Source organism: Lethenteron reissneri, chromosome 21 (assembly GCF_015708825.2).
Source record: "Lethenteron reissneri isolate LAM-NWPU_2019-01 chromosome 21, ASM1570882v1, whole genome shotgun sequence".
In the NCBI taxonomy this organism is placed as follows: Eukaryota; Metazoa; Chordata; class Hyperoartia; order Petromyzontiformes; family Petromyzontidae; genus Lethenteron; species Lethenteron reissneri.
The window spans coordinates 16,919,276-16,946,923 of NC_083799.1; the positions used below are offsets into that span (position 1 = coordinate 16,919,276).

The window sequence follows — 27,648 nt, forward strand, 5'->3', positions numbered from 1 at the left end:
TACGTGACGCGTCATTGAGTTTTAATTGTCTTAGGCATCAGGCCCAGGTACATATCCGCTGCATCTAAAAGACAGCAATGACTCATTATAATCAGCGTAACATAGACGGTAAACATTGTGAATTGAATTATTTTGAATTGAGTTAAGGACAATATAAAAACACCATGGCTTTTCTGTTTGTGTGTAAATCTCACGACCACAATCTTGGAATAGCAATGTTAACATTAATACTTAACAAGTGATGGCATCATTAAGCTAAATTAAACGTGATACTTCACCATTATCTTCAATATAATGATACTGCTCAGCTGCATAAAATGTTACGTAAACAATTTTCTCGGCGAGGCTAAAAGGAACGGGTTGCCGCGATTTGACAGCAACTGCAGCACCCCAAATACTGTCAGGTGCACACACAAGAGAGAGACAGAGATGCCCGTACAGCCTTTCACAGACTGCTGGGGCAAATGCTGTTAGCGAGCACCTATTAAAGCCGGATCGGCACGCAAGGAGGTGGTGAGGCCAGCACCAGTGCTGATGTTTACACACCGCACCGGGTTTGCGTTTAAAGTTGAGTCGACCTAGGGGAGGCCCAGGACGGACAAAATTTTCACCACCGTTGTCGGTCGTGAGCGAGAATCGTACTCGAGTCGCTGGGATCGTAGCGCAGCGCGCTAACCACTGCGCCACCGCTCTCCACGTGGGCACATATTCACATGCGCGCTCACACGCTCGTGCACGTGCTCACGCACTCACGCACTCACACACGCGCACTCACACAAACTCACGTGGACGCGCACTCACACAAACTCACGTGGACGCGCACTCACACACACTTCCACGTGCTCACAGACCTCCAAGGGAACACAGGGTTCAAAGGTCAGGTGGTTGGGCTCAGCCGGTGAGATGAAGGGCAACGGAGATGGCAGCATGTGGCGCGCCGCTCCCCGCGAGCGAGCGAGCGAGCCCCACTCTCTCGCCGCGTGCCGCACCAATCGCTCCCTCAAGTTGCTCTTGAGCGTCCACCGCGATCTCGCCGCGAGGCGGCGGCGCCTCGTGCCGCTGGGACGCCGACGGAGTCACGCGCCGGTCGCCCGCGTCCCAGCAGGCGTCACGTGACGCCTTCTGCGTCCCAGCAGGCGTCACGTGACGCCTGCTGCGTCCGAGGCTCGAACGGGGCTCGGCCATTCGGATACCGCCGGGGTGCGGTCGATGGGATGTGTAACACCCGACAACAACAACCACGACAACAACAACAACCACGACAACAACCACAACAACCACAACGTGCGTTGCCGGTGTGCAAGCGAGGGCGCTCCCCGGCCCCTGCTGCCGCTGCGGCCTAGAAGCTGAGGCTGAGCGCGATGCTGTCCTCGAAGAGGGCGATGAGGAACATGATGGCGAAGCCGAGGAGGAGGCCGGCGTTCTGCAGCAGGAAGTGGCCGAGGCCCCTGGGCCCGCGGCCGTCGGCGCGAAGCTCCGGGAGCTGCGGGCGGCGGAAACGAGAGGGAGGGGTAGTAGCAGCGGCGGCAGCGTCAGGGCGGATGGCCTCTTGCTGCAGCGAGGATCTGCCGTGGGCGTCGTCGTGCAGAATAAAAGCCACAACATTCACGAGCAGGCAAGACGCCCCCCCCCCTTCCACACGGCATTCTGGGAGCGCGTCGGTGCAATGCAAACGACGAACCGGTGTCGACATTCGGTCTCTCAGCATCAGCATCAGAGTCGGCCTTTGCCGGGGCCATCGCGCCTCAGTCACGAGCCGTAGACCCTCTTTGCGATCTCACCAATAACTGACCCCCCCCCCCTGTCCCACAGCGGGGCCTCAGCTGTGGCGCTGGTGGGAACTACAAGGTCCCCAGGTGGCACCGCCCACTCGGGGTTCCGGGGTCATCCCCCGGCACGCGGCGCCGCATCCTGGAGGCGATCGCTCTGACACGAGGAGAGTGGCAGGCGGAGCTCCATCCGACGCGCGAGTCACCGCCGGCGTCTCGGCGTGGAATCTCCAATGACGACGACGCGACACAGAAGATGCAGCAGCAGCTGGGAACATCCTGCAGTTGATCAAAACTAGGGAGCACAACTTGAAAGCAACAAAAACAATCTTCTACTTCATCACAGAGTTTGTCAAGGCCTAGTCATATACACACACACGAATGTGATGGAAGCACGTGGCGCTTGCTGGAAAAAGACAAAAAAGGGGCAGAGATCCAGCCCCTAGGGCTCATTACAGCTGAGTTCAAGCAATGCGCATTCATTGTACACCGTCGCGAGATCCGAAGACCTGGATTGGAGCGGACGACTCCCTAGGCAGATGGGGGAACCACTGAGTGGCACGCAGGGTGAGCGGGAGCTGTGGGCACACGGTGCAGCCCTCCCCAGAGACCCTGGCTGACAGAGGAGGTGGTCAAGCTGGCTGAGAAAAAGCGACAGGCCCACTCTCATCGGCTACAGCATCCCACGTCGGAGAATGAGGATGCTTACCGCAGCCTTCGCTCGGAGGTTCGGAGGGCCATGAGGCGCTTCAAGAATGGGTGGTAGTCGCGGGTTGCTGAGGACATGGAGTCTGCCTGAGTGGCCCGTGATCACAAATCGCTCTTTAATTCCATCAAAAAAGTAACCTGCAGCGCCACACTTATTACCATCATGAGGGGAAAGAACGGTTATCCAATCTCCGACCTCCAGGAATAGGTTTGCAGATTTGCTGAGCATTTCTGTGAGGTCCTGAGGGAGGGGAAAAACCTCAGCCAGCAAAACAAAATGGGACAAAGTGGGGATGACCCTGCTGAGGCTGCGTTGCCTCAAATATTGGAGGAGGAAGTCACCATCTGTGAGTGGCTGGCTGAGGTGCCATCTGTTGAGGAAATACTGAAGGCGATCCAGAGTCTGAGACCAGGAAAGGCACCGGGCAGAGATGATCTCCCAAGCGAAATGCTGAGGGAGGGTGGCGTTTGTGCACAGACTGCCCTAGATGACATCATAACAACAGTCTGGACCACTGGACAGGTTCCACAGGATTGGAAGGATGCCCCGTAACAACTACAGGGGCTTCTTACTCCTCAGTGTACCGGGAAAGCTCCTGGCAAGGATTATTCAACATCGCCTTGCTAGCCACGCTGAGGAGAGTCTTGCAGAGCCCCAATGCGGTTTCAGGAAAGGGTGGTCCTGCACAGATGCCATATTTTCTGTCCGTCTGCTACAGCAGAGGTGTAGGGAATTCCAACAAGACCTACATCTCTGCTTTATTGACCTGGTCAAGGCCTATGATACCATCAGTAGGCCTGGGCTCTGGGTTGTTCATGCTTTCGGAGTCCCTGACCCTCTGCTCACGATCATTAAGGACCTTCATGATGGTGAGCGGGCCTGGGTAAAACTACATAGCCGGGAGTCAGAGCCATTCCCTGTACACCTTGGGGTGTGACAGGGATGTCCTCTGCCTCCCACATTATTTAACATCTATTTTGACCACGTAGTTCGTGAAACCTTTAATAGCTGTAACAGAGGAATTTCCATTTGGTACAGATACAATGGGAGGCTGATCGATGCCCGGGTGTGGTCAAGGGATGGCTCCCTGCTGCTCAACCACGTTATGTATGCCGATGATCTGGTAATTGCTGCTCACTCAGAGGATGAGTTGGAAGCGCTGCTGCTGAACCTGGAGCTTGCCACCAAGAGGTGGGGCCTTACCATCAGCCCCACCAAAACTAAGCACCTGCCTCGGTAATTTGTACTATCGGACACTCCACCCCCACAACTCCCAATTGCTGATAGGGCAGTTGTAGAGAGAGTGCAGAGTTTCCCATACCTGGGCAGTGTGCTCATGACCGGCTCCGGTTTAACAGCAGAAGTCTCACTCCGAATCAGTCGAGCGGCATTATATTTTCATTGGTTGCGTAACGCTGTGTGGAAGCTACCTGGTCTATCACTCTGCACGAAGCTTCAGGTCTTCTCGGCCACGGTCATTCCCTCCCTTCTCTACGCTTGCGAAACGTGGACCCCCCTAATGGAAGATCTTCGCTGGTTAGAAACATTTAGGCTGGCCTGCCTACGATCCATCCTGGGTTTAACCAGGCGCGGCACGGGCTAGAGGAGAGATGGAGTGATGTGGTACAGGAGGATGTGGAGTGGACTTGCCGATGACTGGTACCAGCGGTGTCAAGATCGGCCTCTGTGGAGGAGGCTCGTGAAGGACGCTACTGGGCAGTTGGAGGTAGTCGCCCTCCAACAACAACGGAGGGTGGAGGAGCGACGCTCACAACAAAGAGCGGAGCGCCGGGTGGCTAAAGCACAGCAAGTTGGCACAGTAGGGGGCACAGGTGGTGCATCAGCCAGTTATCTCAGTCGACCTGTGGCATCTGGGTCTGCCCCGTGACCTCCTGCCAGCGGGCGTTCGACACTTCACGTGGCCTCAAGGTGCACATAGCCTGCACAAGCGTCGTGGTGACTACACCGCTACTTAGTGGCGAATGGCGGTTGATGTTGTTGCATGTGCGTGTTTGCATGTGTGCGAGAATATGTGTGCGTGTGTGCGAGAATGTGTGTGCGTGTGTGCGAGAATGTGTGTGCGTGTGTGCGAGAATGTGTGTGCGTGCCCGTGTGAGAATGTGTGTGCGTGCACATCCGTGCGTGCGTATGAGAGCATGTGAGTGTGTGTGTGAGAGCATGTGTGTGTGTGTGCGCGTGTGTGAGAGAGCGTGTGTATGAGTGTGTGTGTGTGCGAGAGCGTGTATGTGTCTGTGTGTGCGTGTATGAGTGTGGGGAGCGGTAGTGTAGTGTTTAGCGCGCTGCGCTATCATTGTACAATAATTGTACAATCATTGTTCAATCATTGTTCTCACGTGGAGTTACATTTTCCGACTGGGGTTCCAAGTTCGTTGCAATAATAATAATAAAACAATCTCCCGAGCACGCGGCTGATCTTGCGCAATGACATCACCTTTCCGCTCGCGAAACTGTCGCCACCTGTAAACACAACTCGGGAGAACACGCGGCGAGTTTCCCATTCTTAGTGTCCCGGCGGGGACCACCTCAAGCAAAACAAACAACGCGGACATCGCAACCCCCCCTCACCAACCCCCCACACCCCCCCCCTCACCAACCCCCCACACCCCTCCCTCACCAACCCCCCTCACCCCCCCCTCACCAACCCCTCACACCCCTCCCTCACCAACCCCCCTCACCCCCCCTCACCAACCCCTCACACCCCTCCCTCCCTCACAAACCCCCACACCCCTCCCTCACCAACCCCCCTCACCCCTCCCTCACCAACCCCCCTCACCCCTCCCTCACCAACCCCCTCACCCCCCCCTCACCCCCCCCTCACCAACCCCTCACCCCTCCCTCACCAACACCCCCCCACACCCCTCCCTCACCAACCCCCCTCCTCCCCAACTCCCCAAGCAGCCCCCGCTAACCCCTCCCCTCCCCCACCACCCCTCCCCCTGCACCCCGCCTGACCCCCGGGTGAGCCGCGGGGGCGGCTCTGCTTGAAGGGGGGGCTCAGTGGGGGGGCTCAGTGGGGGGGGGCTCAGTGGGGGGGGCTCAGTGGGGGGGGCTCAGTGGGGGGGGCTCAGTGGGGGGAATTCAGTAGGGGGGGGACTCAGTAGGGGGGGGGACTCAGTAGGGGGGGGGGGGCTTAGGGTGAAAGTGGCAGGAAGGCGGGAGGAGGCTGGCAAGGGTTGGGCAACTCGCGGTGCGCACCTCCCTGCCACCGTCACCCGCCACGAGCCGGGGGTAACCCCCAGCGAGGTGAGAAGGGCGGGGTGAGCGTGAGAAGGGCGAGGTGAGTGGGAAGGCCCACACCCCCAGGCTGTGTTCGAGGCGGGTCTCGCTGCGGCTGAGATGTGTGGCCATCACCGCCGCCGAAAATTGCGCGTTTCTAGCCGCGGGTGGGAGACAAGCGGAGAACCCGGAGAGAACCCCCCACGCGGAACAGGGGGCGGAGAGAGACAGAGAGAGACAGACGTCCATGCTGTGGCACCGACTCTTCTCCCTGCACCCCCCCATGAGCCTCGTCAACGCGCTTCAGAAGCGAGTCCTCGACTTCTTCTGGTCGGGCGGAGGACACCGGGTCACGGCAGGGGTCCTGGCCCTGCCACTGGACGAGGGCGGTCAAGGGCTGGTGTGCGTGCGGAGTCAGCTGGCCACCTTCCGACTGCAGGCCGCACAAAAGTTCCTGCATTGCCGCCCCTGCACCGGCCTGGAGCATCACGGCCTCCTTCCTCCTGAAACAGCTGGGGGGTCTGCAGTGCTCCAAACAACTATTCTACTTGGACCTGCAGGGCCTCCCACTGGGACAGCTGCCACCTTTCTACAGGAGCGTCCTGCAAGACATGGAGCTCCCTCGCTGTCAGGAGGCTGAACCAGCCGCAATCGGCTGAAGATCTGGTCTTCGAACCGATCCTCAGGAACCCGCAGACAAAGCTGCCATCCACCACCGCCATCCCCGGCATGGAGAGGCGCCTCAGCAATGCGCGGCTCACCAGGATGGGAGATCTGGTGGAGCGTGGAACACGGGGCCGGTGGCTCGGACCAGCAGACATGGCCGCAAAGACGGGGCTGCAGTCGCTCCGGGTGGCTGCCCGGATCCTGGCCGAAGCCAAGGGAGCCTTCTCAGCGGCAGTGGGGAGAACACCCCCCATCGGCGTTGGGGATGACGAGGCCCCTCTCGGTCCCCCTCCACCGGAGCTCTCCGTCGTGCCACTGCATCGCCAATGCCGACAAGCGAAGGCGGATCACAACCTGTGCCGGCTGGAAAACCTACCGGAGGAGGCCTTCGCAAATGTAAAGAGAAAGGTGCTCTACTCCTACATGGTCCGGTTTCACCAACAGGAAACCCTGAGGAACCACAAGGACCATGCCCTGCATCTCTCCGGAGAGGCCTCGCTGGAGGCAACTCTACTCAAGCCCGACGTACAACCGCATCGGTGACCTCAGCTGGAGCATCGCCCACGGCACCGTCACCACCAACGCCTCCCTGGCGCGTTTCACCGACACGTCCCCGGAGTGCCGGTTCTGCGGTAAAGTGGAGACGGTGGCGCACCAATACGTGGAGTGCAAGAGCCTGTACTTGTTGTTCAAGGTCCTCAAAAACATCCTCCTAAGGTTCAGCCTCCACTTATCCCCGACGGTCCTCATCTTTAGATACCCGAAGGGCGACGGACCCCAACATCTTCAGGGGCTGGTTAACGTGCTCGTCGGCTACGCCAAGCTCGCCATTTACAGGGTGAGGAAGGTGGTCCTGGAGGGGAAACGACCGGCCAGCAGCCTGGGCATCTTCCGCGCTCTGGTCGGAGCCAGGCTGTGTGGGTTGGAGTTCCGCCATGCGCGGCTGACCCACGCCGTGCCGGCCTTCAAGGAGCAGTGGGCGCTGGAGGAGGCCGTGTGTTTGGTGGCAGATGATGGGGAGCTCTGCATGCTGTTATGAGCTACCCGTCGGAGGCCGTTGGACTGCGAGAAGGGCTGCGTGCAGAACGAAAGAGAGCGAGAGAGTGAGCGAGAGAGTGAGCGAGAGAGTGAGCGAGAGGTGGGGGTTTACATAAAGCAAAGCTATTATTTAAAAAAAAAATTACGAAATGATGAACGAAGCAAAGTGCCGACTACACCGAGCATCTTCTTGTTTCCACTGATCGTAAAAAAAAAGAGAGAGAGACAGAGAGAGAGAGACAGAGAGAGACAGAGAGAGAGAGACAGAGAGAGAGACAGAGAGAGAGACAGAGAGAGAGAGAGAGACAGAGAGAGAGACAGAGAGAGAGACAGAGAGAGAGACAGAGAGAGAGAGAGACAGAGAGAGAACGCACAAACTCCGCAGCGAGACATTCGCCCGAGTGGGGGGTGGGGGGGGTGAGCGATCTCTGCACCGCGCCCCCCCCCCCAAGCTCCGCGTTTCACGGCAAATATTTCAGCGCGACGGATTCGCGGCACCAACTCACGGCGGTGGAATCTCACGGGGTGGGGGTGGCCGTGAGAGCGGGGGGGGGGAAGCGGCAGGGATTTGTTGCAGCTGGGGTTGCCACGGAGGGGGCCACGGGAAAGGGAGAGCCGGGGGTGGGAGGGCTGGGAGTGGGGGGGGGGGGGTGGGAGTGGGGGGGGGGGGAGAGAGATCCGTGGGGCCGCGTTGGATCTAAGCCGACGGAGAATTCGCAGGGCAGCCGGCAAAGAAAACAGGAGATGACACGCGCCGATTCCACCAAAGTCACGCCAGGAATGCTGTTTTGTACCAACAGGGCGCTGTGTTTTGTACCAACAGGGCGCTGTGTTGTGCACGCGCGAGACGTTAGATGGCGCTGGAGGTTCAGAGTTGATGGGTGCCCCGTGGAACGGGGCCCGCTCCCCCCTTTGCGGCTCTCCCTCACGTCCACGCCGAGGGCGCGTGGTGTATCCACGATGAACCGTAGATAGCCATACGTGTTCTCCTCCTCTTCCGCACGGACCTCTCCTCTGCTTCCCTACCCCCACAGCCAAAGCATGCCAGCTGCACTAGAATGTTTGACCAGGTAAATAGGTCATTGTTGTTGCCGTTATTGTTGTTGTTATCAAGTGAACGGCGTTTTTCCATTTTGGCCTCTCTCGGGGTGGTGGCCCAGCGGCGTGGCCCTGCGGCGTGGTCCAGCGGCGTGGCCCTGCGGCCACCGCCTCGCGACGGCCGGCACGGCACGAGCCGCAGTCCTGCCGGTCTGGCTACGGGGGCGGCACTTCACTGCCGCCTTCGATCGTCGTCATTCGTGCGGCGACGATATGACGGCGGTGCGACGACGATAGGAGCAGTGACAACGCCGTCGTCCCCTTCCCACACGGCGGCGCGGGAGCAGGCGGCGACCGACCACGGCAACCGCTCGCTCCGCGCCAACCAGGCGGTGGCAGGAGCTCCTGCTCGCGCTGCCCTGCCGGTCCCACGACAGGACCCCTGCTGCACCGGGGTCGGGGTGGGGGGGTATCCCTGCTCAGGGTCCAGACATTGGCGCTCATCTCCTGCTTTACAGCCCTGCAGACCCAGTGGTGGGAACTCCACGTTGCTATGGCAGAGGCGAGTCTCTCCGTGGGACGACCGCTCTCCATGACGTGGTGCTCTCTGACCAGGCGAGAGCTCGAGAGAGACCGGAGAAGTCTCCCTGGCGAGGGTGACGCGAGGGACGACGATCGACCGAGTCACCCCCCCCCCCTCCCCCCGGCCAGGATGCGAACTCGCGACCTTCCGACCTCGAGCCGCTCGCTCTGCCGCCGCGAGCCGCCCGGCCACCGCCCCCCCCCCCCCCCCCGAGCCCGTACCATGCTGACGAGCGCCACGTAGAGGAAGCAGCCCGCGGTGAGCGCGAAGATCCAGAGGGTGAAGGAGTGGAGGTGGCGGCCCACGGCCACGCCGATGGCCATGCCCAGGTAGCCGAGCAGCGCCGACAGGAGGTTGTAGCAGACCGCCCGGCGCAGAGACATCCCGGCCCGCAGCAGCACCGCAAAGTCACCTGGGGGGGGGGGGGGGTGATGACGAGGGGGGGGCACATAGACAAAGAAGGTGGAGGAGGGAGTTCCACGCTCCGTGAGCGGCTCAAGGACGCCGGGGCCTGCAGGGAGAGAGGCGCGAGAGGGCCGAGGAGCCCTGCTGGGGGGCCCGAGTTGGGGTGACGAGGTGGGGAGTGGGGGGTGGTGGGGGGGTGGAGAGTGCGGGGAGTGGAGGGGGTGTGGGAGGGTGGGAGGGTGGGGGGGGCGTGAGAGGGTGGGAGGGTGGGGGGGGCGTGGGAGGGTGGGGGGGCGTGGGAGGGTGGGGGGGCGTGGGAGGGTGGGGGGGTTGTCTCACCGAGCTCGTGGGGGACCTCGTGGCAGAGCACGGCGATGGAGGTGCTGAGCCCCACCGTGACGCTGCTGCTGAACGCCGCCCCTGCCAAGGTGCGGGCACCACGTCAGCCACTCGCACAGCAACGACGACGACAACAACGAAGACAACGACAACAACGACGACAACGACGACGATGACGACGACAACAATGACGACAACAAGGACGACGCCAAGGACGACGACGATGGTCGCCATTCGCCATCGAGCCGTGGCGAAGTCACCACGGCGCTAGTGCCAGGCTAGGTGCGCTTAGAGGTCACGTGAAGTGTCGAAGGCTTCGCTGGCAGGAGGTCACGGGACAGACCCAGGTGCCGTGGGTTGACCGAGTTGACTGGCAGATGCACACACCCACGTAAGTATGAAGGTTTTACCCTTTATGGGAATAAAACAGCAGGTGTTAAGATATTCAAACACCAAATAACATGTTCAAACACTCACGTGCACACACACGCACACACACGCGCGGACGCACCGATTGCGAGGCCGTCGGTGAAGTTGTGGAGGCCGTCGCCCATGATGACCATCCAGGCGATGTTGCCGACGTGTCCCGCCCCGCCGGGGGGCGCGTGCGAGTGCCCGCGGTGCTGCCCGAGGCCCCCGCCGTGGGCACGGCCCTCGTGGCGACGGTCCGGGTCCCGGTCCTCTCGCGACACCTCCTCCGCGTGGCCGCCGCCCGACTGGTGCGCTGGAAGATGCGCCGGGGATCAGAGGTGGCCGCGTGCGTGGCGCAGGGCCGAGAGCGGCCCCCGGCGCAGGACGGAAGCGACGGAGCCACAAATGGAATGACCGCAATGCAGTTCTTGCGCAGCGGTGGCTTTGCGCACGGCCGAGAGCCGTCGCCACGTGCAAGGGGGGCATCTCTGCGTGTTGGTAATCTGATCGGCCGCGGGGACGTTTTCGTTGCTCAGCGGGACCTGAATACGATTCATAATTGGTTTCTTTTCGATCAGATCCGGTCCGCACTACGCCTATTCGTAACCCTGACCCTCACCTCCAGCGCCCCACACAGCCCAGTGAACCGAAACGTCACGCGGGCACAAGCGCCCGTTGCATATTTCCCGGTGTGTTTGCAATCACCGGCGTGAAATGAAAGGGAATATTTCTGATTTAAAACACCCGGCTGCAGATCCAAAGGCCCAAAACGTCAGGCCGCCAGCGACAATCAGCACCGTCAAAGTCGTACGTGGATGAGGGGCATAACGCTTTGTTGAACCGAGCAAGAAACTCGCCCACCGCCACCATCACCTGCCCACCATCACCCGCCCACCACCCGCCCACCATCACCCGCCCACCACCCGCCCACCATCACCCGCCCGCCATCACCCGCCAGCCGCGGTACCGGCCACCGCCATCATTCCCCGCTCACCACCATTGGCAGCCTCCCACAACTCTCCTCACCTGCGTCAACTTTGAGCTCCAACTCCTCGCAGGGCGGCGCCTCCTTCTCTCCTCCCTCGCGCGCCTCCCGGGCCTCTCTCTTCTGCAAGGACACAGCGGCGGCGTCATCACCACGGCGTCATCACCACGGCGTAATCACCGCGATGTCATCACCGCGGCGTCATCACCACGACGTCATCACCACGACGTCATCACCACGACGTCATCACCGCGGCGTCACCGTGCAACCCGGCTGTCGACACGTTCCCTGCCGCCAGGCAGTAGCGAACTCGGGTGCCATTATTCACGGCAACATAAACAGTGTCACTTTGTAACGCGCAAACTTGAGCAACACGCCGCCTCGGCACAGAGGCTTCTCCACGAGGACCCACATCCGCTCGAGAGAGCGTCCTCGCCTATCAGCAGCACTGGTTCAGGTAAGCCTGACTGCTGATGAGACGCCGAATGTTGAAACTGGTCCCGACTTGAACCAATGCTGCTGAAAAATGTCACTCCCAGGAGGCCATATGGCTGACGGGATGCAGGGCCCCCCTGAAAATAACCTCTGGACTCGGCGTGGGTACATAAGAAATTATTATTATTGCAACAGGCGTGTCCCCAAACATGCATGCAGGTGGGACAGAAAAGCGGCACGGACCCGCGGGACGGACCCGCGCGACGGACGCGCGCACCGGGTGGCTTGCCTTCTGTTCGCGCCGGACGCGCAGCAGGGGCAGCAGACTCTCGAGGAGGAACATGAGGTAGACGCCTCCGAGCGCCACCATCCCCTTGCCCAGCGGCAGCAGCCGCTCGACCAGGCCGCTCGTCCAGTCCCCGCCGGCCCCTCCCGGCTCGTGGCCGTGTCCTCCGCCCTGCGCCTGCAGCCCCGCAGCACCGCGACGCGCCACCTTCAGGGAGGCGCTCGGCTCGGCGCGCGACGGCGTCGGGGAGGAAGGGACGCCGGCGTTTTGCCGGGCCCCAGTCGGGGATTCGAAGCCCCGAGCCAGGATGGTGGCCGGGCGACTCGGAGCTAAGAGCTCCGAGCCGGTCGTGCTCGGAGCTCGCAGGAGGGACTTGGCCTGGGTTAGGCCGTGACCCGGGCGAGGTTAAGCCTTGATCGCAGCTACCGACGATCACGGCTGCGGAAGGTCATCGATGCGATGCGACCGTCGGTGGGGACTGTGTACGTGGAGAGGAGGAAGGGATAGGGGGGGGGGGTAGGGGGGGTGGGGGGGTGGGGGGGTAGGGGGGGTGGGGGGGTGGGGGGGTAGGGGGGGTGGGGCCCTCACGTGAGGGAGCAGGTGCAGCAGAGCGTCGCCACTCAAGGTCCCGACGGCCAGCGCCACCAGGAAGCCCAGGATGCTGGACAGCGCGTCGGGCGACAGGGCCGGGATGAAGGCGGCGGCCAGCAGGGAGAGCAGCGAGATGGCCGTGATGGCCAAGAAGCCCCAGCCCCAGGCGGCCGCACCTGCCCCACCGAGCCGACGTCAAACGCGCACGCGTCGCTCCCCCCACCGCTCTCCCACCGCTCTCTCCACATCTCTCCCCACCGCTCTCCCCACCGCTCTCCCCACCGCTCTCCCCACCGCTCTCCCACCGCTCTCTCCACCTCTCTCCCCACCGCTCTCTCCACCGCTCTCCCCACCGACCGCTCTCTCCACCACTCTTCCCACCGCTCTCTCCACCGCTCTCCCCACCGCTCTCCCCACCGCTCTCCCCACCGACCGCTCTCTCTACCATGCTCGCATCGCACCGTCGCCCATGACCACGTCGACTCCTCGCTCCGCTCGAGCAGCACCCGAAAGCCTCGCGTTGCCTTGTAAGCGATGCTCACGCCGGCACCGTGCCAGCGGAGTGCACCCGGAAGCCAAGCAGGCCCGGGCCTGGCCGGCGTGTGGACGGGCGGCCGCCAGCCATAAACACGCACGCGCTGCAGGCCGGCGCCGGCGCCGCTGCGCTATCTTGTCAGGAGTGGGGGGCGCAGTAAAACTGCACGCCGTTGTACTGTTCTATGCACCGACAGCTATGCTCCCCACCTTCACCGACAAATAAAAATCTCTTCCCGTAACGCGCCGCTCCTCACCGGTGTCGGGCGCGGTGGCGGCGCCGCTCATGCCGTGGCGGTCGTGCTGCTGCTTGACGCAGACGCGGCTGTCGATCTGGTACAGCATCGCCGGGCACAGGAAGATGAACTGGTCCTGGTTGACGCCGGAAGCCGACGACATGCCGTAGTTCCACAGCAGCGTGGTGATGTTCATGCACTGCAGGCGCACGCGAGACACCGCGGCGAGGCCGGGTCACGTGAGACGCCACGGCGAGGCCGGGTCACGTGAGACACCACGGCGAGGCCGGGTCACGTGAGACACCACGGCGAGGCCGGGTCACGTGAGACACCGCGGCGAGGCCGGGTCACGTGAGACACCGCGGCGAGGCCGGGTCACGTGAGACGCCGCGGCGAGGCCGGGTCACGCGAGACACCACGGCGCGCACCGGTGGGAAGCGGCGGCGGCGTGAGAGCCGCCCTCCGACTCGACGGCGCGCGACCGACGATGGGCGAGCGCGACCTCACTTTAGTTAAATGTTTAAAAGGTAATTTTGTAAGGTACTCTACATAACGCGATTTGCTGCCGCTTGTTTTCCTTCATTATGTATTTCCTTTAGTTATATTTTTCTCGCGACCTGTTATGTACGTTACGTTTGCCGGGGAAGCGATGCTTTTGTTGGTGAAACACCGATTCAAGAGCTTCTTCTTAGCTCACAGAGAACTTCACAATAAGCTGAACTGAAGCTCAACTGACCGATCGCGACCACGACGGAGCCACGCGCGCTCGTACGCCACGTGACCGCGTGCTCGGTCTGCCCGTGTCGGGCGGTGAAGGGTCTGCCCGACAGACATCGTCTTGGCCGGATCGTTACGTGGCCCAACCCAGAGATCAATTCCGAACGATAACGACGAGTTGCACGCGAGTGGCGAGCGGTGAAGAAAACAACAACAACTGGAAGCTTAAAGGCGTGAGTTCGGTACGCGTGCCAGGAGTCCGATCGAGGGTGCCTCGCCGTAGTACACGCAAGCACGTGTGTGCATGTGTGGGAATTTGGGAAGCGGTAGCGTAGCGGTGAGCGCGCTGCGCTACAAAGCCGGCGACCCGAGTTCGATTCCCTCTCACGGCCAACACCGGCGACGATTAGCTGAACCGGTCCTGGGCCTCCACTAAGTCGATTCAGCCTTAATTGAGTGCCTGCTGCGATGTGTAAAAACATTGCCACTGGGGAGACAAAGGCGGGCGTGGTGCTGGCCACTCACCCCCTCGTGTGCCGTTCCGGCCTTCGTAGGTGCTGCTACTCGCCAACAGCACTTGCCCCTACGGTCTGTAACAGGCTATACGAGGGATCTTTGTTATCTTTGTGGGAATGAAGCGTCTCCATAGCAGTCGGGCTCTGAAATGCATGACCCTGACCCGTGAACTCGGGACGCAGCAGCTCATGAGACCACGCGGAGATCATGTGAGAGCATCGCGACCGCCGCGTGACGCGTGGCCTCTGTGGGAATGCGCGCTGGCCAGCGTTGGTTCGCTACTCGGTGGCCGCGAGCTTGGGGGAAAACAAAGCTTCGCCCTCACTCGAATCCTTTGTTGTTGATTGCAGGAGCGATGTCCACAGCCTGCACAGAAAGTCTCTCTGTTCTGCGTTCCCCAGCAGCCAGGCAGCGGAGGCTCACCATGATGAACTCGTGTGGCTCACGGACTCATTGACTCGTTGACTCGTGTGACTCATGGACTCGTTGACTCGTGTGACTCATGTGACTCATGTGACTCACTCGCGACAGTCGAGAAACGTGCACTTGCCACCAGACATAGTCCGGGGTTTTCACTTGTTACAAACTGCGAAGGGTAAAGGCGCAACCCCGTAGTAACTCGCTCGCTCCACTGCTGGTGGGGGGAGCCCTGGAGAGCCCCTCTGGGGAAAACAAAATGGTGGGCCTACTCTTCCACGCTGGCCAGATGTGTTGGAAGAGGTGGGAGTACCCACACGTTACCCCGCCACGTGCGACCTGCCGACACACTAACTGCGGTCTACCCCTTTGTGTGGCGGGGGAGGAGGGGATTCAATCTCACCTCTTCGTGAATGTGGCCGTGATCTCCCGACAAGCCCAGCGACGCGAGGTAGTCCTGGACCGCCGTGCGGCTTTGCCTCTCCGCGGCTCCCCACGCCCCGCGGCCGTGGGGCACCTCCCGGGCGCTGCGGGCGCCTCTCGGCGCGCCTCTCGGGGGCCCTCGCCAATCCCCGGCGCCGCCCGTGGGGGCCGCGGTCCGTGGCCCGACGTCCCCCGCGCCGTCGGCGGCGCTCGACGAGCCGTCCCTGCGGCGGTCTATCGGCCCGGGGAGGCCGTCAGGGCCAGCTCGATGCCCGGCGTCGCCCTCGTCCCGATCGCGGTCGTGATCGGGGTCATGGTCCTGATCGTGGTCGTGATCCTGATCGTGGTCATGGTCCTGATCGTTGTCCTGATCGTCGTCCTGATCGTGGTCCTGATCGTGATCTTCATCGTGATCGTGATCTTCATCCTGATCTTCGAGCACCCGGATCTCACCGATGCCCAGGTTGACGAGCAGCTTCTGCAGGGCGTCGAGGGAGAGGTGCCCCTCCTGGCCGTAGCGCGTGAACAGTCTCTGCAGGTAGTACTTCTGCTCGTACACGGCCATGGGCAGCTCCGGCGCTGCGGCGGCAGCGATGGTGCCGACCTCCCCTGGGCCTCCCGCGCCCGCCGAGGACGTGGGCCGCTCGCGCGGAGCGGCGCAGCGTGCCGGCACGCCCTGCAGCAGCAGCAGCAGCGCCAGCAGCAGCAGCGGCGGCACGACCACGGAGCGGAAGCCGCTGCCCGGAGTCTCCTCCATGTTCGCGGCACTGAAAGCAAAACACAGGGCGGGGGGAGAGACGGCGGTGGATACGAGGGAGATGGGCGAGAGGCAGCTGCGACTGCAGACTGAACACCTGTGAACCGTGGCCCCTACAATGCACGCGTGCGATGTAGGGGCCACGGTTCTCCGTTTTTCTCGTCAAGGAGCATTAACCCATCGTCGTGCAAACTCCGGTCATCCTCGCAGCAGCAGCGGCTCCTGGCTGGCCATCAAACTAAGACGGTCGCCACGTCGCGCGATTTTAGATGCCCTTCTGCGGCCGTCTGGAACGTTCTTCCTTCCGATATTAGGAAGCCACTGGAGCTGTGCACTTTTAAATCATCGTCGAGATTAAAAACTAATTTCTGTAGAACTCTATTTGTGTTTAGTGTTGTTCTCCTTCCCCCGCGCCCACAATTAGCACCGTTAGCTGCGTAAGGTGCAAAAGAAGTTCAACATACATACACAGAGAGAGAGAGACGACTCTGCGGGAAAGGAAGGCACGTTGCCAGGCCAAGTGTTTAGTCGTCTGGTGGCGAGAGGTTTCCTCTCAGTCGTACTCCTTCGTTGTGCGCCGCAAGGCCGTCACTGCCCACCCGGGTGGGTTTTCAATTGCAGATAAAAGTGTCCGTCCAGCGGCGTGCCGCTCAGCACGGGCTGCCCGCTGCGCGCGCCCTCGTAACCCGTCCACGCGGGCACGGTTCACTCACGGTTCACCCACGGTTCACTCACGGTTCACCCACGGTTCACCCGCGGTTCACCCGCGGTTCACTCGCGGTTCACCCACGGTTCACTCACGGTTCACTCACGGTTCACCCGCGGTTCACCCACGGTTCACCCACGGTTCACCCACGGTTCACCCGCGGTTCACTCACGGTTCACCCGCGGTTCACCCACGGTTCACCCACGGTTCACTCACGGTTCACCCGCGGTTCACCCACGGTTCACCCACGGTTCACCCACGGTTCACCCGCGGTTCACTCACGGTTCACCCGCGGTTCACCCACGGTTCACCCACGGTTCACTCACGGTTCACCCGCGGTTCACTCGCGGTTCACCCACGGTTCACTCACGGTTCACCCACGGTTCACCCACGGTTCACTCACGGTTCACCCACGGTTCACCCGCGGTTCACCCGCGGTTCACTCACGGTTCACCCACGGTTCACCCACGGTTCACTCACAGTTCACTCGCGGTTCACCCACGGTTCACCCGCGGTTCACCCACGGTTCACTCGCGGTTCACCCGCGGTTCACCCACGGTTCACCCACGGTTCACCCACGGTTCACTCACGGTTCACCCACGGTTCACTCACGGTTCACTCGCGGTTCACCCACGGTTCACCCGCGGTTCACTCACGGTTCACCCACGGTTCACCCGCGGTTCACTCACGGTTCACCCACGGTTCACCCGCGGTTCACCCGCGGTTCACCCACGGTTCACCCGCGGTTCACTCACGGTTCACTCACGGTTCACCCGCGGTTCACTCGCGGTTCACCCGCGGTTCACCCGCGGTTCACTCGCGGTTCACCCGCGGTTCACTCGCGGTTCACCCGCGGTTCACCCACGGTTCACTCACGGTTCACCCGCGGTTCACCCACGGTTCACTCGCGGTTCACCCGCGGTTCACCCACGGTTCACCCACGGTTCACCCGCGGTTCACTCGCGGTTCACCCGCGGTTCACCCACGGTTCACCCACGGTTCACTCGCGGTTCACCCGCGGTTCACCCGCGGTTCACCCACGGTTCACCCACGGTTCACCCACGGTTCACCCACGGTTCACCCACGGTTCACCCGCGGTTCACCCGCGGTTCACCCACGGTTCACTCACGGTTCACCCACGGTTCACCCACGGTTCACTCACGGTTCACCCACGGTTCACCCGCCGCACGATCCGCTAGTCGATACCCCTGGGACTCCCAGATGGGGCCGCGTGTGCGGCCGATGGGTTGTCTGGGAAACCCTTGGTAATGATTTGTGCACGCGGAGAGAGGGATTTGTGAATGAGACGACGAATTATTTGGCGAGGCTAATTAAGACATTTATTGTTTTGTTGGGGTAAAGCACATTGGACATTTTTGCCAAATCAGGATATAATTAAGTGAGTATAATTACGCACTTTAGCGTGGGCAAAGCGCAGAGAAGTGGCAGAGTGGGGAGCACAGTCGGTGCATCTGCCAGCCAGTCAACCCAGGGCACCTGGGTCTGTCCCCGTGACCTCCAGCGTGGCCTCAAAGTACACCCAGCGTGCCCCCCCCTCCCCCACGTTAACAATGGGCAATCAGTCTCACAGTTCACGGTAAACGCACTCAGTCCTACAGTCCACGGTAAACACAAGGTAAACACACTGTCTTACAGTCCAAGGTAAACACAGTCTTACAGTCCAAGGTAAACACACTGTCTTACAGTCCAGGGTAAACACACTCAGTGTTACAGTCCAAGGTAAACACACTGTCCTACAGTCCAAGGTAAACACACTCAGTCCTACAGTCCAAGGTAAACACACTGTCCTACAGTCCAAGGTAAACACACTGTCCTACAGTCCAAGGTAAACACATTCAGTGTTACAGTCTAAGGTAAACACACTCAGTCGTACAGTCCAAGGTAAACACACAGTGTTACAGTCCAAGGTAAACACACAGTGTTACAGTCCAAGGTAAACACACTTTCACAGTCCAAGGTAAACACACTGTCCTACAGTCCACGGTAAACACACTCAGTCCTACATTCCAAGGTAAACACACTGTCCTACAGTCCAAGGTAAACACACTGTCCTACAGTCCAAGGTAAACACTCAGTGTTACAGTCCAAGGTAAACACATTCAGTCTTACAGTCCAGGGTAAACACACTCAGTGTTACAGTCCAGGTAAACACAAGGTAAACACAGTCTCACAGTCCAAGGTAAACACACACTGTCTTACAGTCCAAGGTAAACACAAGGTAAACACAGTGTTACAGTCCAAAGTAAACACAAGGTAAACATAGTCTCACAGTCCAAGGTAAACACACTCAGTCTTAGAGCCGTAAATAAGGTGCAGGGGGTGGCGGGCCCGAGTAATCTACACTGACCAATGTGCGGAATGTTGGGAATGTTGTCCTGCGAAGCCTTCAATTAAAAACACAAACAACACGTCTTTTGTTTTTTGCTCTAAACGCAGCCTCCGCCGGTGTCCATTCCCGCCCTCTTACCGAGCACCAAGAGACCGCGCGAGACTGAAGCACTTCGTGGCAGCTCTTGGCATTCCGCAGAGGGGGCGATTGATAAATGCTGACGACGAGAGGCATCAAGTCGGGCTGACGATGGGCAAAGTCGTCTCTCACGCACCGCAGGCACCGTCTTTATTGGGGTGGCTGGCTCCTCGCACCCACCGCACACGTGGTCCCACAGACACTCATTCACAGACACTCATTCACAGACAGGCCAATCCACGACCAGGTGGGTGTCCACTGCACAATGTTCGTCTTTTGTTTCCACTTTCCGCTGCCTTGTGCCAATATTCTCAAGCGGTGGCCACAGCTCTCTGGCACCAATCACTGCTGACGTCGTCGTCAAGCCATTCTCTGTGAGGTCTTCCTCTCTTTACGGTTCCTTACTTTTGTTTGAGCAAGTTAGTTGGCCGCTAACACCTGCATACAGAGAGGACGCCAGACCTTGGGGGCACCGGCTGCCCGCCTGGCCGCTGCCTTTCCGCCCGCCTGCGGTTCCACCGCGCGCCTCTGGGCCATTCTCGTACGTACGGTGAACTTCTTTCGCACCGTACGTAGCCAACCGTGCTAATTGGAGGTTCTCGCTCTTGCACAGCGAGCGAGTACGGTGCGGTGGTGGAGGTGGAGCATCCCAAGTTGGCGTGCTTGTTGCTGGGTGGTTGTGAGCCTCGTGGTGCCCCCCACCCCCAACACACACGGCTACTACGCCACACACTCGCCGTTCCACCCGGCTTGAGTGGGGGGGAATGGCTCGCACAGCGGACACAGCGGGCACAGCGGGCATGGCAGGCACGTTGGGCACATTGGGCACAGCGTACACGGCGGCCACGCGTGTCTTCCGCCTCTTGCCTCCTTCTCACCGCTGTCAGACTCAGTGAGAGTTCGTCTGCCTTCAACGGTTTCCCGAACGCTGCTGGTTTAATTGTATGTATGTATTAATGCTCGTTGACCCAGGAAAGCCTCCATACTTTATCACCAGGGCCCTGCCAAACTCTTGCAATCGGTGGGGTAATTCTGCTGCTGCTGCTGCTGTTGCGTGTGATCCCAATGGAGCAATTTGCAGGTAAATCTTCAGCTTTGGGATGTTTGGCCACTGGCGCTCACACTACGCGTGTTCCATTAGCTATGGGAGGAGCACATGGAGAAACAGGAGAAAGCCCATGCACGGGGCAGGGGGAGAGAACACACAAACCCCACGCAGAAAGGTGCCCGAGCCGGGAATCGAACTTAGCATGTTTTTGGTGCGAGGCGCGAGCGTTACCACAGGGGGTCACCCACCCTGACGCCCAGAGGTCACTGCCCCGTGGCCGAGGTAGGCGGTGGAACGGAGCGGCCGCCACGCATTTCGTTTCAAAGTAAAACGCGGCGAGAGGCGCGGAGGGTTTCCCCCCCCCCCCCCCCGCTTACATCGGGGCCCGCGAGAGCCGCAGAGTTCATCCTGGTAGCTCAAATCCGGCTCGCGGGGAGAGAGGCGAGCGCAACGGCCAACGTGGCCTCGCGCCCTGTCTCCAGCGGGGACTTTGACTTGACTCGGATTTGGGTTGAGAGTTCCACAAACCGCAAAGAGCCGGGGCGCGTCACGGCGGCCCGGTACCAGCACGCCAGGCGCTCGGTCTGCCTCTCTCGCCAGGCCTTGGACAAGTCTCGGGCCAATGTGAACACGGCACAGAAATAGCAACAGATGTATCGGGCGTCTCGCCGTCGGGGACAATATCTGTTTGCCTCTATGTCCTCGGCGCTCAAAGTGCAAGAACTATCAATTATAATCACGTGAAAGCCAAACAGCATGGATTCCTGCAGTCACGAAAGCTTCAAATCAAGAAGTGAAAGCCAACTGCGATAGTGTCGGGCTTGTAAGGGAGACAGATAACAATACTGAAGATGTACACGCTACGGCCGTGTTCGTAGCGATAAGAGTGCGAACAGGAGAAGACTGGCCTAGATCTCCCCCAGGTGAAGGAACCCTAAATAGGTCATCGCTGGCGCGCATTGTCTGCACGGCTCGTCATGCCCAAGGGCTCTTGGTGCTTTCTCGTCGCCGCGGGAGGGAGGGTGCAGGTCACTCACTGCGGTCTCAGGCCAGACAATCTTGATTTGAAGCTTTCGTGACTGCAGAAATCCATACTCTGGTTCTTTCTGTAAAGTCACGTAGGTAGAAAATAACAGATCACGACGTTTCTATCGCAACACAAGCAATCGTCATCAGGTGGGACAACCACAGCCGTTTTTTCTTGCCGTGGTTGTCCCACCTGATGACAATTGCTTGTGTTGCGATCGAAACGTCGTGATCTATTGTTTTTCGACCTACGTGACTTTGCCGAAAGAACCAAAGAGTACGGTGTGGGACACTTTGCAGGTCGGCCTGGCCTAGGCCTGCTCCATGGCAACAACGATGCGGCCAGCGCACGGCCACGTGGACGTTGCAGCTCTTAGCGGCGGGCGGGACTCGGTGATTTCGGCACGGCGCTACGAGCCCGGCGGAAGCGGTTCGCGATTCCCGTCCACGGCCAACACCAGCGGCGAGAGATGCATCCCTTCCGGGCCCGGCCCTCCTACCCCACACCGCGCGGTCAAGTCTGGGCCAAACACCCGCAGCGCCTCGCGGTAGAAGCTCGCATCCAGCAGCGGACTGCCAAGGCGGCTGCACGGTGGGTTTTTTTGGTCGTTTTACCGACCAGTGGCGCAAGACGTCCACGCAATCCGAGTTGTAAATCAACGACGGCAAACCCACCGGAGTGGCTCGCCAAGGGCATTTTACCCGTGGGTGGTGATGGCCAGAATGAGCGAGGGAGGTGTGGTGTTTACTAACTGTATTCTGTTTGCCGTGCGTGCAGATCTAGTTGTGATTCGGTGAAGGCGGCGAGAAGCTCGGTGGAAACGCGGAGACCGCCCATCGCTGCCGCCAGCCTCGGCCACGTGGAGGAACAGCTCAGGGCCGCGGGCGACGCGATCCCAACTCGCAATCCCACCAGGCGATCCCACCAGGCAACCCCACGTCGCAACCCCACCTTGCAATCCCACGTCTCAATCACACCTCGCAATCCACCTCGCGATCCCACCAGGCGATCTCACCGGGCAAATCCCACCGGGCAATACCAGAGTGCAATCCCGCGTCTCAATCCCACCTCGCAACCCCACGTCGCAACCCCACCTTGCAATCCCACCTCGCAAACCCACCTCGCAATACCAGAGTGCAATCCCACCTCGCAATTCCACGTCTCAATCCCACCTCGCAATCCCACCTCGCAATCCCACCTCGCAATCCCAGCGTGCAATACCAGAGTGCAATCCCACGTCTCAAGCCCACCTCGTAATCTCACCTCGCAATCCCACGTCTTAATCCCACGTCTCAATCCCAGCGTGCAATCACACCTCGCGATCCCACGGTGCAACAACACGTCGCAATCCTCCGCTCCCCATCCCCCTCACAATCTCCCCCTCTCAATCCTGCCTTGTAATCCCACCTCTCAATACTCCCCCCCGCCCTCTCCATCTCACCTCGCAATCCCATCCCCAGCCACTCCCTCTCCTGCATCAAGCCCTGGCTCTATCAGGTTCGCGTGTTCCCCAAACCATCTGAACGATGACCGCGAGTCTCCGGTATGCGTGCGATGTGGGTAGCGGTAAGTGGAGTGGGCCAGCGCATTGCGCTACGGACCCAGCGACCCGCATGGGATTCCCGCTCACAAACAACGAGTGACGGCGATCTGAACCGGTCCTGGGCCTCCCCCTTGGTCGACTCAGCCTTAAGACCAGAGTGTGGTGGTGGTGGTGTGTGCGGACAGCAGCACTTTGGAGACGAATGTGTCCGGACGGGCGCCGGTGCAGAGTGGCCACCACGCGTCCCTTCGCGCGCCGCCCCGGCCTGACCACACACAGGTGGCCCGCTAACAGCACTTGCCCCGGCGAGCCTGTGTGGACTACAGGGGGAGCTTTGTCTTTTGTGTGTGAGCGGAGTACCTCGTGGTGGGTGTGTTCGTAGTCGGGCGCGGTGTGCGCGAAACGTCGGACATGGCGCCGAACAATAAAAAGCACGCGGGCATCGACGCAGAAACCCGCACGCGCCGGCGAGCGGCGTGCGGGCGCTCGGTGGGCCGTCCCTACCTGTCGGCGTTCACTTGTCCTGGCACGGCCGCCACCACCTTCACCTGGGCACCTCACCTGGGCACCTCACCTGGGCACCTCACCTGGGCACCTCACCTGGGCACCTCACCTGGGCACCTCACCTGGGCACCTCACCTGGGCGGCAGCGGAGACAGAGAGACGACGACGCGGTTAGCGCACGGGAGGAGCGAGTGCGCGTGCACGTGGAGACACGCAGAGGACGAGAGGAGGAGCGGGTCCGCGTGCACGTGGAGACACGCAGAGGCTCTTCTTGGGAGTCGTCTCTCGTCCGAGCCGTCGCGAGGCGAGTCGCTCGCGAGATACGCAACAGGTCGGAGCAGCCTGCAACAGCAGCAGCAGCATCAGTAGCCCGCAGCAGCAACAGCCCGCAGCAACAGCAGCAGCCTGCATGCCTGCCAACAGCAGCCTGCATGCCTGCAGCAGCAGCAGCCTGCAGCAGCAACAGCAGCAGCAGCAACAGCAGCCTGTATCCCAACAGCAGCAGCAGCAATAGCAGCAGCAACAGCAGCCTGTATGCCAGCAGCAGCCTGCAGCAGCAGCAACAGCAGCAGCAGCCTGCAGCAGCAGCAATAGCAGCAGCAACAGCAGCCTGTATGCCAGCAGCAGCCTGCAGCAGCAGCAACAGCAGCAGCAGTCTGTATATCTGCAGCAGCAGCAGCCTGTATGTCAACTCTACCCCCCGCGGGTCACGTGCACGGTGTCCGGCACCGTCTACGGTCGCAAACCACCACACTCCCCCTCCCCCGCCGCCACCACCACCACTCGTCATTGCAAGCAGACCGACGTTTCGCGCGACGCCCCTGGGTGAGGGAACAGCGCAGGGGTCCGAGACGAAGTGCGAGAAGTTCCTGGGCTGCTCTGGACGGAGCTCCCCTCCCTCCCCCCCAGCGCACCCCGAGAGCGACGTCGCTGCGACGTTCACGTGGTGCTTGAGGGTCGATGCGAGTGGCAGCGGCAGCAGTGAAGAGGAGTCGCGCCGCTTGTGGCCCCGCGGCCTCCTCTGGGACATCGCCGGGGGCCGCGAGAGACGAGGCCGCGAGAGGCGAGGCCGAGCGCGCAGACTCGGACGAGGTGCGAGCAGGGGGGTGGGGGCCCTCAGTCCAGCAGTGGATAGACAATGGCTGCTGATGAGAGTGGTGGCGATTGTTGTTGGTGGTGGTGATGATGTTGAGAGTGGTGGTGATGGTGGTGATTGTTGATGGTGCTGATGTTGATGATGTTGATAGTGGTGGTGGTGATGTTGATGGTGGTGTTGATAGTGGTGGTGATGTTGATAGTGGTGGTGATGGTGATGTTGATAGTGGTGGTGGTGATGTTAAGAATAGTAGTGATGGTGGTGATGTTGGTGGAATGTTGGTGATGATGTTAGTGGTGATGTTGGTGGGGATGTTGGTGATGTTGATGTTGATAGTTGTGGTGATGGTGGTGATGTTGGTGGTGATGTTGGTGGGGATGTTGGTGATGTTGATGTTGATAGTTGTGGTGATGGTGGTGATGTTGATAGTGGTGATGTTGAGAGTTGTGGTGATGGTGGTGATGTTGGTGGTGATGTTGGTGGTGATGGCGAAGTGGAACTTTGCGAGACGCCACAGAACGCCGCGCAGCGCCCCGACGGCCGCGTGGACTCTGAACCCCGCGACTCGAACAGTGGCGGTGGCGGCGGCGGGGTCCCGTGACGATGACGATGGTGATGATGGTGACGATGGTGACGATGATGATGGATGATGATGATGGATGATGATGACCATGATGATGACGATGGATGACGATGGATGATGATGATGACGATGATGACCATGATGATGACGATGGATGACGATGATGATGGATGATGATGACCATGATGATGACGATGGATGACGATGGATGATGATGATGACGATGATGATGGATGATGATGGATGATGATGACCATGATGATGACGATGGATGACGATGATGATGGATGATGATGATGACGATGGATGATGATGATGATGGATGATGATGACCATGATGATGACGATGGATGACGATGGATGATGATGATGACGATGATGATGGATGATGATGGATGATGATGACCATGATGATGACGATGGATGACGATGATGATGGATGATGATGATGACGATGGATGATGATAGATGATGACGATGGATGATGATGGTGACGATGATGATGATGGATGATGATGAATGACGATGATGATAATGGATGATGGATGGTGACGATGATGATGATGATGGATGATGATGACGATGACGATGGTGATGGTGCTCGTCCCCGCACTGCCCCCTGCCGCTCCACTGCTGGACGAGGGCGACCACCCCAGCTCGCACCGCGCTGCTCAGCGCGGGTCGCTGGGCACGGGCCGACCGGGGCCGGCTCGCCACTGCGCTCGCCACTGACGTTAGCCGGGAGTCGGGGGGGCTAGGGGGGGTCGATGTCGGCTTTCCGCACCCAAATCGCCGCGCCGCCGCTCCCCGTGAGGACGCGGCCACGGCACGGGACGCAGGATGCTGCTGCGGCTGCTGCAGGTGCTGTTGCTGCTGTTGCTGCTGCTTACAGCTACTGTTGAAGCTGCTGCTGTGGCTGCTGCTGCTGTGGCTGTTGCTGCTGCTGTTGTGGCTGTTGCTGCTGCTGTGGCTGCTGCTGCTGCGGCTGCTGCTGCTTGCAACTGTTGTTGCTGCAGGTGCTGAAGCTGTTGCTGCTGCTGTTGTTGCTGCACCGCGCTTCTCCGTGCACGAGGCGGTGGCTGCCGCCCAGGCGGCGTGCGAGGGAGTCGCGGGACAAACGCGACAGGTGACACGTTGCAGGACGCGGCTCCCGCAAACTGCGGCGCTTCCACTTGGCCGCGACAGCGGCGACCTCAGGCAAAGGCCCCGCCCGGGGAGCCTCGACAGACTACACACACACACACACGTGTGTTCTAGAATACACACACACACGTGTGTGTTCTAGAATACACACGTGTGTGTGTGTTTTAGACACACGTGTGTATTCTAGACCACACACGTGTGTATGTTTCGATTTAAAGCTATGCAAATTATTTTGTCAAGGCGCCCTTCCCCCTCCATCCCAGCTTAAATAGACGCTCCAAGCCTGGGGTGTGTCATTCAGACTGTCTTCTCGACAGACCTGTTCTTCACCTGAGGACGGCTGCTTGCGTTGTGGCCGAAACGTCGTGAGAATTATTTTATTATGTTTTATTTTTATTATTTCCCTTCTACGTGACTTTACCGAAAGAACCAAGAAGACGTGTGTATGTGTTCCAGAACACACACGTGTTCTAGAACACACACACACGTGTGTATTCTAGACCACACGTGTGTATTCTAGACCACACGTGTGTGTGTGTTCTAGAATACACACACACGTGTGTATTCTCGACATACGCCATCGTCAACACGGCTCCCTGGCAGTTCATTAATTTCCACTGCCTTTAAACAATGTGGCACGCGTTCTATGAAGAAGAAACATTGCCCGAAACGTCGCCGACTACATTTACACATTTATATTAAAGGCGGCACATTCTCAGCAGCATTGCACGACCGCTGCGTGTACACGGGGCGATGCGTATCCAGACGGTCCCCGAGAGAGCAGAGAGAGAACAGATCGTCAGCGCCCTCGGGGCGTGCGTGTCCACACGTCCCGCACCGCCCCCAGGGCGCCACCAACCCCAGGGCGCCCTGAGGGTCGCGAGACACCGGTGGGGTGTCTGTTCATGGATCGCCCCCTCGCTCTTCGTACAGAGTCTTGGCCGCCTTTGTCTCCCCACCAGTGCTGATGGTAACACACTGCACCACGTGCTCAGTCGACCTATGGGTAGGCCAGGTGTGTGTGTGTATACACAGACACAACGTGTGTATACACAGACAGTGTATGTGTATACACAGACACAACGTGTGTATGTGTATACACAACCAGGCGCAAGCAGTTTGGGGTGGCACAGCAGCAGCAGCTCCATCTCCCCGTGTTTACCTGCGGTGGGGCGCGCGGTGCGGGGGGGTCCAGGTGTGTGCCGGGGGGGGGGGTCCAGGTGTGTGCCGGGCAGCGCCACTCGCGACGACACCCGCGGCACAATCCCGGGGCCGCGGCAGCAACTCTGAGACGCAGCTCCGATCGTGTCCCCTGGCCCCCCTCCTCCTCCTCCTGCTGTTCCTGCTGCTGCTCCTGCTGCTCCTCCTGCTGCTCCTGCTGTTCCTGCTGCTGCTCCTGCTGCTCCTCCTGCTGCTCC

At 60.2% G+C, this 27,648-nt stretch overlaps 1 protein-coding gene across 1 annotated transcript; it reads right to left on the reverse strand.

Annotated features, from left to right (window-relative positions):
- On the reverse strand, nt 1-27,599 carry LOC133345327 (zinc transporter ZIP10-like). The gene is made up of 11 exons (XM_061555999.1): nt 27,393-27,599; nt 23,409-23,543; nt 15,316-16,102; nt 13,284-13,461; nt 12,490-12,668; nt 11,905-12,078; nt 11,222-11,303; nt 10,296-10,508; nt 9,785-9,865; nt 9,262-9,452; nt 1-1,483 (listed from the first exon to the last, which is right to left on the reverse strand). Exons 3-11 carry the CDS (start codon nt 16,090-16,092, stop codon nt 1,340-1,342), a joined length of 2,019 nt encoding a protein of 672 aa, XP_061411983.1. The 5' UTR covers nt 16,093-16,102; nt 23,409-23,543; nt 27,393-27,599; the 3' UTR covers nt 1-1,339.
- Between the last annotated feature and the right edge of the window lie 49 nt (nt 27,600-27,648).